This window comes from Nycticebus coucang, chromosome 10 (genome assembly GCF_027406575.1).
Source record: "Nycticebus coucang isolate mNycCou1 chromosome 10, mNycCou1.pri, whole genome shotgun sequence".
Lineage (NCBI taxonomy): Eukaryota > Metazoa > Chordata > Mammalia > Primates > Lorisidae > Nycticebus > Nycticebus coucang.
This window is the reverse complement of record NC_069789.1, coordinates 91,438,494-91,457,212: the sequence shown is the minus strand read 5'-3', so window position 1 is coordinate 91,457,212 and position 18,719 is coordinate 91,438,494. Positions and strand designations below refer to the sequence as shown.

At 39.5% G+C, this 18,719-nt stretch overlaps 1 protein-coding gene across 1 annotated transcript in view; it reads left to right on the top strand.

Moving 5' to 3' along the window:
* Positions 1–18,719, top strand: part of NTMT2 (N-terminal Xaa-Pro-Lys N-methyltransferase 2) — an 84,020-nt gene that overhangs the window by 13,763 nt on the left and 51,538 nt on the right. The window contains 3 exon segments of the mRNA XM_053606085.1: positions 8,221–8,368; positions 12,697–12,737; positions 12,740–12,847. Of these exon segments, the coding sequence (XP_053462060.1) occupies positions 8,221–8,368; positions 12,697–12,737; positions 12,740–12,847 (297 nt within the window).

Below are 18,719 nucleotides of genomic sequence, written 5' to 3'. Positions count from 1 at the left end.
GCGAGGGAAGGGCTATTGTTATCCCCAAATTGAAAAAATGAAGCTAAAGTCGTGTTCTGGTTTCTGATCAAGGCAGAACGTGAGCGGCCGTTTGCCTAATCATGCAGCTTAAAATCTCCCCAACTCAAGGGTAAGAGGGCTCCCCCAGAATATAATACCCAGCCCTGACAGGTGGCTATGCTCTGTTCTAGAGTGAACAGGTGATAGGAAACTATAGCTGCTACTGACCCTGTTTCTGTGCATTTTACTCAATAAGCCCTGTTCTGGGAGGCATGGTGTGCACGATGTTTGCGTGACTATTTCTTACAAACAATTATATTTAGGTACAGAGACCTTATAATGAATTTATTTGCACCTATAGTGTGGCTGAAGATTCAAACATTGCCTGTACTATCAAAGACCCCAGCATTGCATTTCAGAAGTATCTTCTCTCTATCTCTCAAGGTTGACCAGTATTCTGACCATTATGTCTACTCTTCCCATTAAAATCATACTTATTAACTCTATGTGTGTTTGAACTTTACATGCCTAGTGACATACAGTAAATACACTTTTGCAATTTGCTTTCCACACAGCATTGTGTTTCTGAGATTCTTCTGTGTTTGCGGGGATTGCAGTAGTTGTCAAGCACACAAGACAAGATCCAGGCGAAGCTTGGTTAAAATACGATGAGCTATTTTGCATCCATAAAGCATGAAATAAGGAGTAGCTGGAGATGCCAGGGAAGATGGTTCCTGCCCCACACACCCCAAATTTTGATACTACGACAAAAGGGAATGAATGACTACAATGCCAGTTGTGGGATGCTCTCTTCCTAAGAAACAGTTCTAGAGTAGAGCTAAGTGGTTTCCCAGTCTGCAGCTAGACCTCACAGAAAGCCTCATATCTCTTCAGTTCCTGGGAAGTGATCAGAAATCTAAGGGAGAGAGTGAGGTGAGTGGGAGATGGCCTCACAAGCCATCATCCTCTTGTGTTCTAGGAGGAACACCAGTCTTTGCATTCTGCGAACACTCAGATGAACTGTGATTCAATCCTGTGTGGCCTATCAGGATACCTGCAAGGGCACCAGTTCCTAACAGCAGAGCATTCTCCAATAGAAGTTTATCGATTTTCATTGCTGTGTTTTGCGTTTTTTTTATCCTATAAATAGCTATTATTTGTCAATTTTAATGTTGTTGGATATCTGGGTTGCCATAGTGTTTTTGTTTGTTTATGTCGCATTGTCAACAAAAGTATTTTTAAAATTCTTACACATATTTCCTTGTGCAGATGTTTGAGAGTTATTTTAGGGTCTAAGCATATGGCTAGGAATGAAATTGTTTGACCTAGGATACAGACATAATTAACTCTATGCGATATTGTGAAATTGTTTTGCAAAGTTTGCATCAACTTTCACTAAGACACACAGTTTTTTGTGTTTTTTTTTTTTTTTTTTTTTTGTAGAGACAGAGTCTCACTTTATGGCCCTCGGTAGAGTGCCATGGCATCACACAGCTCACAGCAACCTCCAACTCCTGGGCTTAAGCGATTCTCTTGCCTCAGCCTCCCGAGTAGCTGGGACTACAGGCGCCTGCCACAATGCCTGGCTATTTTTTGATTGCAGTTCAGCCAGGGCCGGATTTGAACCCACCACCCTCAGTATATGGGGCCAGCGCCTTACCGACTGAGCCACAGGCACCGCCCCAAGACACACAGTTTTAATGATTTCTTCTGTTCCCTATCCTTACAAACACTTGTTATTTTGGGCTTTGATTTTTTTTTCCCAATCTTGTGGTACACCTTGTTTTGATTAAGATTTGTATATCCCAGAGGATTTAGGAGTTAAGCACTATTCATGTGTTTAATTTTCATTTGTATTTACTTTTCTGCATCGGTGCCTTTTCTATTTCATTGAGAGTGTTCCTTTTCTCCATTTTCCTATTGGGTTGTTTGTAATATTTTTATTCATTTGTAGGAACGATTCATATATTTTGTATACTAATTTCTGATTCATTATTTATGCTACATTGTTTTGGAGAGAGACAGGGTCTCACTCTATTGCCCTGGGTAGAGTGCCCAGATGGTTCCTGCCCCACAGACCCCAAATTGTGATCCTAGGTGTCATCGTAGTTTACAGCAACCTCACTAGGTTTAAGCAATCCTCCTGCTTCAGCCTCCCAAGTAGTTGGGACTACAGGTGCCTGCCACAATGCTCAGTTATTTTTTCTATTTTTTTTTTTTTTTAGTAGAAACAGGGTCTTGCTCTTGCTCAGGCTGGTGTCAAACTCCTAAATTCTGGCAATCCATCTGCCTTGGCCTCCCAGAGTGCTAGGATTACAGGTGTGAACCACCACATCCAGCTACAAATATTTCTTATCCATTTGTTGGTTGGCTTTTCACTGCATGTTTTCTTTAGATGAACATTAAAATGAACATAGTTCATTATTCTAGTTTTAATTTAGTAAAATGTATTACACTTTTTCTTATAGTTTTTGTTTGTTCACATCTTAAATACTCTTTTTTACCTTGCTATCATAAAGATATTTTCCCATAACATGTTCTAAGAAGTTTAGAATTTTGATTTTCACATTTAAGTCATTAGTCTGCCTGACTAGGTTTGTGTATGATGTAGTGAGCTAGGGATCCAATTATGCCAAAAGATATTACTGAAAATATCTTTTATCAAGTGCAATACTATATCTGTCTTATGTCTACTTACACATAAGAATGGATTTGTTTGGGGGGGGCTCTGCTTGTATTTTGTTTTATTAATCTTCTTTCCTATCCCTGTGCTATATAACACACTATATTAATATATAATATAACACACTATATTAATAATATAACACACTATATTAATTTCCTTCTTCCTAAAAGTAGATTTTTTGTCATGCTTCCAAGGACCATTGATGGGTGGTAAATTCTCTCTCTTTGAAAAATATTTTTATTTCATCCTCTCTGTTTAATTTCAGTTAAAAGTTATTATGAGATTTTAACTGGATAAATATTTTATTTTGAGTGGATTTTCACAACTATTTAACTTTTCATACTTTTGAATGGGAATGCTTTTTTCTTTTTTTTATTGTTGGAGATTCATTGAGGGTACAATAAGCCAGGTTACACTGATTGCAATTGTTAGGTAAAGTCCCTCTTGCAATCATGTCTTGCTCCCATAAAGTGTGACACACACCAAGGCCCCACCCCCTCCCTCCGTCCCTCTTTCTGTTCCCCCCCATAACCATAATTGTCATTAATTGTCCTCATATCAAAATTGAGTACATAGGATTCATGCTTCTCCATTCTTGTGATGCTTTACTAAGAATAATGTCTTCCACTTCCATCCAGGTTAATACGAAGGATGTAAAGTCTCCATTTTTTTTAATGGCTGAATAGTATTCCATGGTATACATATACCACAGCTTGTTAATCCATTCCTGGGTTGGTGGGCATTTAGGCTGTTTCCACATTTTGGCGATTGTAAATTGAGCTGCAATAAACAGTCTAGTACAAGTGTCCTTCTGATAAAAGGATTTCTTTCCTTCTGGGTAGATGCCCAGTAATGGGATTGCAGGATCAAATGGGAGGTCTAGCTTGAGTGCTTTGAGGTTTCTCCATACTTCCTTCCAGAAAGGTTGTACTAGTTTGCAGTCCCACCAGCAGTGTAAAAGCGTTCCCTTCTCTCCACATCCACGCCAGCATCTGCAGTTTTGAGATTTTGTGATGTGGGCCATTCTCACTGGGGTTAGATGATATCTCAGGGATGTTTTGATTTGCATTTCTCTAATATATAGAGATGATGAACATTTTTTCATGTGTTTGTTAGCCATTCGTCTGTCGTCTTTAGAGAAAGTTCTATTCATGTCTCTTGCCCATTGATATAAGGGATTGTTACCTTTTTTCATGTGGATTAATTTGAGTTCTCTAGAGATCCTAGTTATCAAGCTTTTTTCTGATTGAAAATATGCAAATATCCTTTCCCATTGTGTAGGTTGTCTCTTTGCTTTGGTTATTGTCTCCTTAGCTGTACAGAAGCTTTTCAGTTTAATGAAGTCCCATTTGTTGATTTTTGTTGTTGTTGCAATTGCCATGGCAGTCTTCGTCATGAAGTCTTTCCCCAGGCCAATATCTTCCAGTGTTTTTCCTATGCTTTCTTGGAGGATTTTTATTGTTTCATGCCTTAAATTTAAGTCCTTTATCCATCTTGAATCAATTTTTGTGAGTGGGGAAAGGTGTGGGTCCAGTTTCAGTCTTTTACATGTAGACATCCAGTTCTCCCAACACCATTTATTGAATAGGGAGTGTTTCCCCAAAGGTATGTTCTTGTTTGGTTTATCGAAGATTAGGTGGTTGTTAGATGTTAGTTTCATTTCTTGGTTTTCAATTAGATTCCCAGTGTCTATGTCTCTGTTTTTGTGCCAGTACCATGCTGTCTTGAGCACTATGGCTTTGTAGTACAGACTAAAATCTGGTATGCTGATGCCCCCAGCTTTATTTTTGTTACAGAGAACTGCCTTAGCTATACGGGGTTTTTTCCGGTTCCATACAAAATGCAGAATCATTTTTTCCAAATCTTGAAAGTACGATGTTGGTATTTTGATAGGAATGGCATTGAATAGGTAGATTGCTTTGGGAAGTATAAACATTTTAACAATGTTGATTCTTCCCATCCATGAGCATGGTATATTCTTCCATTTGTTAATATCCTCTGCTGTTTCCTTTCTGAGGATTTCATAGTTTTCTTTATAGAGGTCCTTCACCTCCTTCGTTAGGTATATTCCTAGGTATTTCATTTTCTTTGAGACTATGGTGAAGGGAGTTGTGTCCTTAATTAGCTTCTCATCTTGACTGTTATTGGTGTATACAAAGGCTACTGACTTGTGAACATTGATTTTATATCCTGAAACATTACTGTATTTTTTGATGACTTCTAGGAGTCTTGTGGTTGAGTCTTTGGGGTTCTCTAAGTATAAGATCATGTCATCAGCAAAGAGGGAGAGTTTGACCTCCTCTGCTCCCATTTGGATTCCCTTTATTTCCTTGTCTTGCCTAATTGTATTGGCTAGAACTTCCAGCACTACGTTGAATAGTAAAGGTGACAGAGGACAACCTTGTCTGGTTCCAGTTCTAAGAGGAAAAGCTTTCAGTTTTACTCCATTCAGTAAAATATTGGCTGTGGGTTTGTCATAGATAGCTTCAATCAGTTTTAGAAATGTGCCACCTATGCCTATACTCTTCAGTGTTCTAATTAGAAAAGGATGCTGGATTTTATCAAATGCTTTTTCTGCATCTATTGAGAGGATCATGTGATCTTTATTTTTGCCTCTGTTAATATGGTGGATAACGTTTATAGACTTGCGTATGTTAAACCAACCTTGCATCCCTGGGATGAAGCCTACTTGATCATGATGAATGACTTTTTTGATGATAAGCTGTAATCTATTGGCTAGGATTTTGTTGAGAATTTTTGCATCTATGTTCATGAGTGAGATTGGTCTGAAATTCTCCTTTTTGTTTGGGTCTTTTCCTGGTTTTGGTATCAGGGTGATGTTTGCTTCATAGAATGTGTTGGGGAAGATTGCTTCTTCCTCAGTTTTTTGGAATAATTTCTGCAGTACAGGAATAAGCTCTTCCTTGAAGGTTTGATAGAATTCTGGAGTGAAGCCATCTGGACCAGGGCATTTTTTGGTTGGAAGATTTTTTATTGTTTCTTTGATCTCAGTGCTTGAAATTGGTCTGTTCAGGAGCTCTATTTCTTCCTGGCTGAGTCTGGGGAGAGGGTGTGATTCCAAATATTGATCCATTTCTTTCACATTGTCAAATTTCTGGGCATAGAGTTTCTGGTAGTATTCAGAGATGATCTCTTGTATCTCTGTGGGATCAGTTGCTATTTCCCCTTTATCATTTCTGATTGAGGTTACTAGAGATTTTACTTTTCTATTCCTCATTAGTCTGGCCAATGGTTTATCTATTTTATTTATTTTTTCAAAAAACCAACTCCTTGTTTCATTAATTTTCTGAATGATTCTTTTGTTTTCAATTTCATTGATCTCTGATTTGATTTTGGATATTTCTTTTCTTCTACTGAGTTTAGGCTTAGATTGTTCTTCTTTTTCCAATGTCATAAGATCTCTTGTGAGATTGTTGATGTGCTCTCTTTCTGTTTTTCGAATGTAGGCATCTAAAGCAATGAATTTTCCTCTCAAAACTGCTTTTGCAGTATCCCAGAGGTTTTGGTAGCTTGTGTCTTCATTGTTGTTATGCTCAAGGAAGTTAATGATTTCCTGTTTTATTTCTTCCTGCACCCATCTGTTATTCAACAGAAGATTGTTTAATTTCCATGCCTTTGGGTGGGGTCGAGCATTTTTGTTAGAGTTGAGTTCCACCTTTAGTGCCTTATGGTCTGAGAAGATACATAAAATTTCAATTCTTTTGATTCTGTTGATATTTGTTTTGTGTCCCAGGATATGATCAATTTTGGAGAATGTTCCATGGGGTGATGAGAAGAATGTATATTCTTTATCTTTGGGATGGAGTGTTCTATATGCCTCTATCAAGCTGAGTTGTTCTAGGGTCTCATTTAAATCTCTTATATCCTTCTTTAATTTCTGTTTAGAGGATCTGTCCAGCTCTGTAAGAGGAGTGTGAAGGTCCCCTGTTATTATGGTATTATCAGATATGATATTGCTCAGACTGAGTAAGGTGTGTTTCAAGAATCTGGGAGCATTTAAATTGGGTGCATAGATATTTAGAATTGAAATGTCTTCTTGTTGTATTTTTCCCTTGACCAATATAAAGTGACCATCTTTGTCTTTTTTGACTTTAGTTGCTTTACATCCACATGTATCTGAAAATAAGATTGCAACTCCTCTTTTCTTCTGAATTCCATTTGCCTGAAAAATTGTCTTCCAACCCTTGACTTGGAGCTTGAATTTGTCTTTTGAAGCCAGATGTGTTTCTTGCAGACAGCAAATGGATGGCTTGTGTTTTTTAATCCAGTCAGCCAATCTATGTCTCTTCAGTGGGGAATTCAAGCCATTAACATTTATTGAGATAATTGATAAGTGTGGTAGTATTCCATTCATCTTATTTTGTGAGAGTCCATTGCTTAGTTTTATCTTTTGCATCAGTGTGGAGGTTAGGTTCTGTCCTTTAATTTCTGAGTTCTTACTTTGCTGCTGATCCATTGTGGTGGTCAGTATGCAGAACAGGTTGAAGTATTTCCTGTAGAGCTGGTCTTGTTGTGGCGAATTTCCTCAATGTTTGTATATCCGTAAATGATTTGATTTCTCCGTCAATTTTTAAGCTTGGCTTAGCAGGGAACAGAATTCTGGGCTGGAAATTGTTCTGTTTAAGTAGATTAAAGGTAGATGACCATTGTCTTCTTGCTTGGAAAGTGTCATTAGAGAAGTCTGCGGTCACTCTGATGGATTTGCCCCTGTAGGTCAACTGGCGCTTACTCCTGGCAGCTTGCAGAATCTTTTCTTTTGTCTTGACTTTGGACAGGTTCATCACAATGTGTCTTGGAGAAGCTCGGTTAGAGTTGAGGCGACCTGGGGTCCGATAGCCCTCTGAAAGCAGTGTGTCAGAATCTTTGGTGATATTTGGGAAATTTTCTTTTATAATATTCTCTAGTATGGCTTCCATTCCTCTGGGGCATTCTTCTTCCCCTTCTGGAATTCCTATAACTCGTATGTTGGAACGCTTCCTAAAGTCCCATAATTCTGACAGTGAACGTTCTGCTTTGTCTCTCTTCTTTTCTGCCTCTTTTACTATCTGAGTTATCTCAAAAACTTTGTCTTCTACCTCTGAAATTCTTTCTTCTGTATGGTCTAACCTGTTGCTGATACTTTCCATTGCATCTTTAAGTTCCCTAATTGACTGTTTCAGTTCCTTCAGCTCTGCTATATCCTTTCTATATTCTTCATATTGTTCATCTCTTATTTGATTCTGTTTTTGAATTTCCTTTTTGTTATTTTCCACTTTATTAGCAGTTTCCTTCATTGTTTCCATCATTTCTTTCATTGTTTTCAACATGTGTATTCTACATTCCCTTTCTGTCATTCCTAACATTTCTTTATAGGTGGAATCCTCTGCAGTAGCTACTTCATGGTCCCTTGGCGGGGTTGTTCTGGACTGGTTCTTCATGTTGCCTGGAGTTTTCTGCTGATTCTTCCTCATGAGTGATTTCTTTTATCTGTTTCCTTGCCCTAATTTTCCTTTCACTTCCTCTTGCTCTTTAAGTTCTCGTGCCTGTGGACGTGCCGGGCGGACGGCGGCCCGTGCGCAGCGGTGTCAGGCTGGTACCACGGGCAAGGCGGCGGCCACTGCGGCTGAGGCTGCTGAGGGGGCAGTTGCGGCTCTTGGTGCCGCAGCCCGAGCGCTGCGCGGGGCTCTATATAACTTTTCTTTCTTTCTATTCCTTACTTCTGAGTCTCTCTTCATGATTTTTTTTTTTTTGTAATAAAATACATCTTGCAAAGGCAAATCAAGATGGATAAATTCAGAGTTTCTCCCTTCTTTGCTGAAGTCATATTTCTTTCTTCTACATTCATTGTTTTCGTTTCCTCCTTGGAAAATGGGTGCCTGTGGTAGACTTGAGATCTCTGTGTTGTAACCTCAGTCACTCAGTATGAACACGAGCAAAAATGGTGTGAGGTGGTAGCAAATAGAGCATTTCAGCTGTAAGAGAAAAATTATTGGCATAAGGAAACAAAGGTAATGAGCCAGAAACTGGTTCAAGCTCTACCAATATAAGAAATAGTCACAGAATCTAAGGCGACCCACGGAGATAAACAAAATTTGACAAAGACGTTTTGTATAAGCCAATCAGTCTTTCCCCCCTCTCAGGTATTAGGGGTCTGAAATATAGAGATCTTAGAATGCTTAATAATCCTTCCCAAACATAAATAATTAATGTTCATTTTACAGCAGAAGAAAATTATTGCTAGTTCTGTTAAAACTGAGACATTTGCCAGTATCAATTGCCATATAAGCAATGTGAGAAGCTGGAGTCAGTGGTTGTGAGTTTTTCTCCCAGAACCAAGCATCCTGAGCTGTTTTAGGGTAGAAGGAGTTACAAAAACATTACCCAGATGTTTTAAGAACAACCCTGTTAGATGTATTGACTATTACAAGTGAAAAAGGAGGGCCCCTTAGTCATCATCTTATTTTGCTTAGTTTTCCCTACAACAACAGAAAATTCTGAAGGACAAATGAATGGGCTCTAATAGCATATGTCATTTGAATTTCTTTTCTTTTTCAATTTTTAAATGCAACAAGTAAAAATAATCTCCTGAATATGTGGTAAAATTGCTTGACTATAATCCAAGAAGAACAAGATAGACATAAAGTTATTTTGAAGAAGTATAACTTATCATCAGCTTTCTTACAAGGATTGAAAAGATAATAGCAGTTACTGGACATGTCCTCTGTGCCAGGTACTGTGGGGCTTTACCTGCAGTGTTTCATTTAGTCCTCACAACAGTCAGATGAGGTATATAACTACTGTCATCATCTTCCTATTACAGAACAGCAAAGTGAGGCTCGGAGAGACTAAAACATTAGTTTGTTTGGATTACTCCTTATATAAAATTTCTTATTTATATTGTTTAATTCCAGTTAAGACCCTTCCCTCTTAACACCATGAAATGATCTCACTAAAGTTTCTCTGTTCCGTTTGATACCGTCTACTCTGTCTTTATCCTCACGAGAATCTATTAAGTAAAAATGATACAGACGATATTTGTGTCACATAAAACTCCATGTTTCTAGTACAGAAAACCCAACTCAAGCTGGCGTTAATAGTAACAGACTTAGAAAACATGCCCACTTCCAAATGAAAACTTCCAATGAACCAGGGAAACACTATGTATTGATTTTCTCCGGCCTAGATGATGTATCCATCCATGAACCACAAACTGTGGTGGTGGTGGGGAAATGGATGACTTGGATTGCAATCTGGCAAATTCCTAAAGTCAGGGATGAGGACTATCTCACCACCCTTGAACAGCTGTTCCTTCAGCTGGGGAGAGGGAAAATGGTAAAATAGAAGTGTTAGAAAATGAAGGAAAATAAATCACAGTCAAAGAGATGGAACCTTTGCTTCCTTTCCCAGTAAAAGATTGACACACAAATGAAACTTAAAGATCATGGTTAGATCCTACATCTTACAGAAATCCCATGGTTGATGTGTGAATTAGTTATCCACTGCTGCATTGTAGCAGGTTATTCCAAATGTAGCTGCTTTAAATAACTAAACACATTTCTGTGAGTTAGTAACCTGGTGACTTTGCTGACTCATGGTCTCTCATCAGGTGTAGCCAAACTGTTGACTGGGGAAGGATTTGCTTTCAGGCTTACTCGCATGGATCTTAGGAGAATTCTGTTCCCACTGAACTATTCCTGTTCAATTGAGGACTTTGGTCTCTTAACACCTGAGCCTTTCCATATGGCAGCTCAGAATAGACAGCTGAGTGGAAGCAAGAGAGAGGAAGAAGATGGGCAAGACAGTTTTGTTATAACCTCATCTTGGTTTTTTTTTTTGGCCGGGGCTGGGTTTGAACCCACCACCTCCGGCATATGGGACTGGCGCCCTACTCCTTGAGCCACAGGTGCCGCCCGGTTTTTTTTTTTTTTTAAAGAGACAGAGTCTCACTTTATTGCCCTTCATAGAGTGCTGTGCTGTCACAGCTCACAGCAACCTCCAACTCCTGGGCTTAAGTGATTCTCTTGCCTCAGCCTCCTGAGCAGCTGGGACTACAGGCAACCACCACTATGCCTTTGCAGTTTGGCCCGGGCCAGGTTTGAACCTGCCAGCCTCGTTATATGGGGCCGCTGCCTTTACCCACTGAGCCACAGGCACCGCCCTATAACCTTATCTTGGAAGTGAAGTTCTATCACTTCCACCTATTTCGTTCTCTAGAGGTGAGTCCATTAAGGTCAGCCCACACTCAAGGAAAAAGATTTACAGGAAGATATGAATATCAGGCAGAAAGGAGGTGAGGATTCTTAGGGACTGCTATGGAATGAATGTTTATATTTACTCAAAATTTATATGTTGAAATCCTATAAATGATGAGATGGAGGTGGCTCCTTTCATGGAGGGGTGGTTAGGTCCTGAGGGTGGAGCCCTTAAGAATGGGATTAATGCTTTTGCAAAGAAAGACTTGATCATGAGCTCTGCTCTTGGCCATGTGAGCACACAATGAGAAGAGGACAATCTACAAACCAGAAGGAGGACCCTCACTAGACACAGAACCTGGCAGCACCCTGATCTGGAACTTCCCAGCCCCCAGAACAGGGATAAATAAGTGTTTGTTGTTTAAGCAACCCAGTCCATGGTTGATATGTTGTAACAGCTCAGATAGACAAAGTCAGGGGTCATCTTAGAAGCTGCCAACTAATGTGTACATTTGTGTACACGTGCATGTATATCTACATGTTCAGGAGTCAGTGGGGAGAACATGGCACAGGGCTGACAGTGTATTACGTTCTTATGCATTTTTCTGTTAGGAATATTGGAGGAGCAACATAGCAGTTATGGTCCTCATAGGGAACAGATGACATTCACAAATTGGGAATTTGGGGTGGTTTAATAAGAGGACTATTTACAAAGACGTGGGCAAGTATAGGAAAATCACCAGGAATAGGGCTCATAACAGCCCAGCACATCACTACCCCTAGGCCTCAAGTGGGAAGATGAAGGGGAATGATCAGAACCAGGAGAGGATATTCATAGGAGAAGACCCTTGACAGGAGTCTCTGTTAAAGGATGCTGTCAGCCTATGGCATCTCCACAGGGAGGGTGCCAGGATAATACATACCTCGACCTCATTTTCCTCCAGTCTCTTTTTGGTACTACCTGTTGGCTGAACCCAGGCCAGAGGGCAACAGACAGAACCCACTGACATAGTCAATATAGGTCAGCCTCCTGAGGCACATAGTTATGTGGAAAGAGGGGAGAGGAGACATTTGGGGACCATCAGAAGATACCTGGTACAGAAAGTAAACAGACTTCTGAGGATAATCACAGCCACAAAAGGCAGAGAGGAAGGAACAGGCTTACATGAGGAGATGTTGTTTATAGCAAGCTACATGGTGGAGTTTGCTGACTGAGAAGGGTATTTAACATCAAAACAGGCTTTCAAATAATTGCATCTCTTGAAAATCCTTAAAAATAGGAAACACATATCTATCTTTATGAAATGATTTGGGAGAAATTGTACTGATGAAAGGAATGTGGGTGACTAACTTGAGGATTCAGTGTTCCAGGAGGAGTGATGGAAATCAGGGAACAGGATCGCCTGCAAAATATTCACAAGTCTTTGAAATGGAAATTAGACTATTCCAATTTAGGAATCAAATTAAAGCAAATATGCAGGGTGTTAACAGGCTGTGCTCTGTGCTTGTTTGAAGTGGTGGCTAAAGGAGGCAGGCGTGCTTTTTCCTGGATGATGCAGGATCTCACTCAGCCTGTTTTCATCTTTACTTAGCACCTGCTTGCTTGGAGTGGTGTTTCCCAAGCAATCAGACATGGGGATATGCCAAGAGCCTGATCTCTCCATCCCACACCCCATGACGGCCTGTCCTGATATAGATGGACAGGGGACTGGTTTAAAATGACAGTCTCAAGTTCATTTAGGAATAGAAGGCTAATTCAAAGAAACAGCAGGGCAAGCTTCCTTTTCTGGAGGCATAATTATTGCCACCCTTCCCCAGGGCCCACCTGGGAGCCCATTTTGCATTTAGGTCTCGCTGGCAGAGACGGATGATGAACTCTGTCGACACAGCATGTCCTTCATTCTTCATAAAGCCATTCGCAATGACTTCTTTCAGAGCTATCTGTACCTGCTGGAAAAAATTCCCCTGGGTAAGTGAGTCAGAGCTACTAGATAAGGGACAAGAAATGACTGAAGGGCTTGTGTGGGGTTGTGAGCCTTCTAGAAGGGAGGTTAGAACAAGGACACTTTTCAGAGAAAAAGAATGCACAACCCATGTCAGTGGGCTGCAAAGTTTCAATGGCATTCTTCTGTAGAGAGTGTGAAGATAAAGTGCTGGCCTGGCCTGGATAGTCAGGACTCTGTTTTGAGATTGCCCTGCAACCTCAGGCTCTATGATTTCCCTCTCTGGATGTTGGTTGCTTGAGTAACAGACTCACAGAAACTCAGAAGCACGCTTTTGATACTTGCAAAAATTGAGAGTTAGGCAAATTAGGTAATTCAAAGACAAGAGCATTACTGAAATAATATATCAAATAAGAGTTAAAAAGAAAGACTAAACACTAATAGATGAAAATATGTGTGTGTACATTTGCGTACACACCACATCGAATCTTCCTGGGCCTTCTTGAATCATGAGACTAATCAGATAGCCTAAAGGGTGTAGATTTTAGTTTGGCCTTTGAACATTAAGAACAAAGGTGAGGCAGGAGACTCTCTCCATTTTTCTTTCCTCCCAGTTACCGGGGAATTGGACAATAGAGCAATAAAAAGCTTATGTAGTTTGTCTGTGCTACTTTTCTCAGCCTCTGTGAAAGTAGTTACTTCAAGGCCCTCTAAATAGCAGGGAGGAGGAAATGACTTACCATTAAAGAGTGGAGTACCCGGCTTTGATTTATATTTCCCCCAGTGAAAGCAGGAAGGCTGTGTATCTGCCGGGTCTGTTTTCTTAAGGCTGTCTGAAAGCCGCCTTGTGCGCTGGATGTGGCCAGGGTTTCCCACTGTGGAAGAAGCTACATCATTCTTTGTAATGCATTCAAGAGACTGTATGTCAGCAGCCTACCAAAATCTCTTTTTATAAATCCATTTCTGAGGGAGCTTTTAATTCTTACAAATACTTTCGCCTTATATTTATACAACTTTCTCCTAAAAATTCTTTGTTTCTCTCTGCCTTTCCTTCTTGCAGCCACACTATGGTATAGGTAGGTGAGTATCATTGCTTTTTACTTCTATCTTCCCACCTTCTCCCTTCCATTTTAATCTTTCAAAGGAAGGAAAGAAAATTCTGGACAAATACCAAAGCAATGACCAAAGTCTGGGGCTCTTTCCGGTAGATGGCACTGTCTGTAAGTGCCATTGTCCTGGGACACAGGGTACGCCTCAGCTGTGAGCAGTTCATTTGGAAGGCGACAATATTCCAGTCGCTTCATACATTGCCACAGGATTGCTCTTTTGAAGACCCTCTTGGGGGCATTCCTCAATAACGGTAGTTTTGTAGCTTTGGTTGCATTAGAATGAAGGATATCAATTGCAATAATTGAGAAAAGACTCCCTAAAGGGCAAATGTCTGTGAGACTTTAAAAATATTTACTTGAGAGAAAGGGAACTCATCTCTGAAAGCAGATGGAGCTGAGTTAAAAAGTTAGATTAAAACAGCATCTACACGGCGGTGCCTGTGGCTCAAGGAGTAGGGTGCCAGTCCCACATACCGGAAATGGCAGGTTCAAACCCCACCCCAGCCAAAAACTGCCAAAAATAAAACAGCATCTTCAGAAAATTAGATGAAAATTCATTTGGGACAAGTAGACTATAATTTATATTTGACCTAAATCCTTTCTTTTTTTAAGCCCAGAAAAATCATTTTAATTTTAACGTTTTTCTCCTTTGTAAATGTGGTTTATCAGTGATTTCCAACCATTTAAAAAACATTATTATTAAAGGGCAAACTTTTGGATATAATGTTCCATGGAAGCCAAATATAAAACACAAGAAAGGTGAAACTTTTCCGTTTAGGACTGAAGACAGAATTTTTTCTTGGTTTAGTCTCTTGCCCTCAGTAGTAGTTCTTGTCTCTACCTATAGGTAGGTATTATATAATATATATGTACCTTTATATAATACCTATAGGGTCCCATGAACAGTTTGAAACCCATTAGTCTATTCCAACTCAAAGTTTGCTTTATTTAGTTGCAGTTTTATTAGTTTCTCCGAAAGTCAAAGCTAGCCTCATCCAATGCCTCTTTGATAATAGAAATTGGGGGCTATATTAGTCAGTATGGACTGGGCCATGGATAATAACAAATTAACCCTGAAATCTTGTAGCTGTACACATAAAAGCTTATTTTTTACTTTTGCTACATTATTTTCAACATGAATTATTAGGGTTAGGATGAAGGCTATATTCCACACAGGTTCCATCAGTGGGAATATCACCAGCCACCAAGGAAGGGTTTGTTTACTATCTCTTGGATATTTTGGCTCCCCCCAAAACATGTATGACTTCTGTTTAGAATCTGTTGCCTCAGATACTCATGTTCTGAGCATACTCAGAACTATGAGTATGCTGGGCAATGTGAAGGGACCATGTGTATATCTGGTCACTAGTAAATATTTCTGTCACAAGGGAAAAATATTGCTTCTTAGAGAAACACCACACATTTCTTATTTCTAATCGGTTCAGTCATATTCAATGCCAAGAGACACTTAAAGAATTCTTATTATTGAACAAATATTGTGCCCTGGAGAAGATTCAAACATTAACAAGACACAGCCCCTGTCCTTTGGGATTTTATAATCTGGTAAATTAGGTAGATCTACAAGTAAATTTGTATTTACCTTTTAAAATTAATGAAGCAGGGAAGCCAGACTAACAGCTTTGTGAATACTTGGATTTTTTTTGCCACTTTTTCTTCTCATGGCAGAAGCTGAATGTTCAGAAATGAATCAGCGTATAACACTCATCTGCCAGTGTGAGTTTTATACAATTAGAAGGCTTCCCGTCACTCTTGATTAACTCACTGAAACCTTGGTTTTTGTTCTAGGAGGTTATAACATATTTATAGGATGCATTTGCATGAATTAGTTCTCCTACTGGACTCTAGTTTCTAGGAGAGTAAAGACTCATCTATTTTTTCCCTCTGCAGGTTTCTAAAGCCTCTGAGTATCATTATCCTCAAAGCTGTACACAGCTGTTTGAAGGATTAAATGCAGATATACATATGTGAAAATAGTCAATCTTCCGTATTAATTTCTTCCTTTCCTTCCTCTGAGCAAGCCCTCTTTAAAAGCCATCATGCAGACTTCTCTAGAACAGACATTACCAAAGGCAATAAAGTGAACTCGATACATGAGAGTTTTCAGACTGTAGTGAGTATTATGCTTTTCAGTCTGGAAACAGAACACAGCCAACAGTGATGCTCCCTCCCCAGCTCCGCTGAGGTGTTGGAGAGTTGGCTTCCCCTACTCTTGATGATTTCAAGACTTCACAGAAATGAAAATAAAGCCATTCTTTAAAAAAGGTTGGGGAATCCCTCCTGTAGGGTCTGCACAGAGAGTTTGTTGTTTGGGTTAATTATGGAAAGAACCGTGGCTAACCAGACTCTTTGATTCCTCCTTTCCTTCCTTCCTCCCTCCAACTGCCTGCGTTAGGCAGCCGGTCTCACTGCAGCACACTATGTGGCAACAGTCAGTCATGGAGAAATTTGATGAAACATCCCTGGCTGGCGTCAGAGATTCATGGAATAGTAAGGACACGCATACTAACTGTCTGTAGTGAAGCTTAGCTCTTCTGGTGAACATAACAGATCTTCAGAAAGGAGTGAGAACAAGGCCCTCACTGTTCTCAAGTGTTCTGCCTATATTATCTTACCTCACCCATCACGTCCCTATTAAGTGTGCTTTTATTTTTCCCATTTTATGTTTGAAGAACTAATGCAAGGAGGAGTTGTATGACTTGCCAAGGATCTTGCGGTGGTGAGTGGTAGAGAGGGATTAGAACCCAGGTGTTCTAACTCGGGGGTCTTTTTCAGCCACTACATCATACTGCCTCCCAGCGTGAATGGAAACCTGAGTAAAGTGGGCAGCAATTTAAGTTTTACCACATATTTTGCTTTCACAGGAATAGAAAATATAATCTATAAAGAGGATTAGCTTTCTATTAAGATCATCAAGATAGGCAAGCCAGTAAGTAGTTCAGTTGGAGTGAAGTGAACACGTTTTCCAAACGCGGCTGTTTGTGAATGAAGGTGCTAAGGAAATTTTACTTAACATAACAAAATATGACTGCTTAACATAAAGAATATTTTGAACTAAAGGCCATTCACAGTCAGAAAGCATTGGGGGCAAATGATTTCCTTTCCTTCCCTGAAAGCTAGCAGAGCTGGCCCAAATCATTTAAAACACAATACCTGTCTCTCAGGTTAATTTACAAGTCAATCTGTTTCCCCAGCTATTCATCCTCCCTAGTGACCACTTCCTGCACCTGTACCCTTACTCCACCTTCTTCTCCTCCCTTCAAAAAGGCATCTATAGAAGCATCTGACCATTATTAAGACATTGGGTAATCATTGTTGTGGTTTCCAGATACCCATTTGCATGGTATTTGTTTTTATTTTTATTTATTTATTTTTTTTGGACACAGAATCTCACTTTGTCACCTTTTGGTAGAGTGCTGTGGCATTATAGCTCACAGCAACCTCAAATTCTTGGGCTCAAGCGATTCTCTTGTCTCTCAGTCTCCCAAGTAGCTGAGACTACAGGTGCCCACCACAATGCCTGGTTATTTTTATAGATGAGGTCTGTCTTTGGCTCAGGCTGGTCTTGAACCTGTGAGCTCAGGCAATCCACTTGCCTGGGCCTCTCAGAGTGCTATGATTACAGGTGTTGAGCCACTGTGTCCGGCCTATGCGCTTGGTATTTGGAAATAAACCTTTCTCTTATTAATGTGCTGTAATTTTAAGTTGATCTTTCAGTGAACTAACCAAGGGGAAAGGGTGAGTTTTGCCACAATCTCTACATGAACAAATAGAAACCAGATTAGGAACACAAGTCAGCTTAAATCTCCATTTTTGTACACCAGTGCTCAACGGGGCCTATATGGCCCAACTGGAGATGTTCATGTAGGTTAACCCTATGAGAATTAAAAGAGATAACATAAAAAGATAATATGAGGATGTCTAGCATGACTCCTGGCACATAGGAAGTACTCATTAAATGTTATTCTCCCCTTTCATTGATCCTCATAGAGAATAATCAGTCTCTGGGGAGGAAATTAAGAGCAATAGCTACCCTTTTGCCATTACAGTTTAAAGCCAGAGTTAATAAAAACATTTCCTATCAAACCCTTGGAACTTTCAGAATGAAACTCACCACGGAACTATTGACATTTTTCAAATTGATTTCATTTCTGTGGCAACCTTTGCTGCATACATCACAAATTATTTTTCAATAATTTGTACAGTGAATTAGTTTTTAAATGTTTGTTGTTATCTCTGAATGCAAATGTCGCAAGATTATTTTTCTGTTTAAAGAAATGAAGAAAAGATAATTTCCCTTGTTATTGAGCAGACATATTTTTAGGTACAGAGAGTGAGATGGATGAGCTATGGACTTTGGATTTAAATAGCCCTTGGTTCAAGTCCCAGTTGTGTCACTCACTAGCTACTTGACCTTGAGCAGTTTAAAGAACCTCTTGATGGTTTGGTTTCTTCTTCTGCAGAATGGCTATATAAGGTTTATCTCCTTTATTTACTTCCACATAAATAATTTGCCTATGTATTACATGTATGCATGTTTGATCAATGATAGTGATCAATGATAGTGTTTTTTTATTTTTAAAAAACAATTATTTGGGGATGCCTAATTAGGAGGACAAATATTTCATAAACTATAGCAAAGACATGACCTGTGTGTGATTGGGAAAGGACAAAAAGCTAGCACTTACTCAATGAAGATTCCAAGAACCCTATTGTGAGTTAAGCATAATGATAAGTGCTGAGGTTACAAAGAAAATGTAATGAAGCCTGA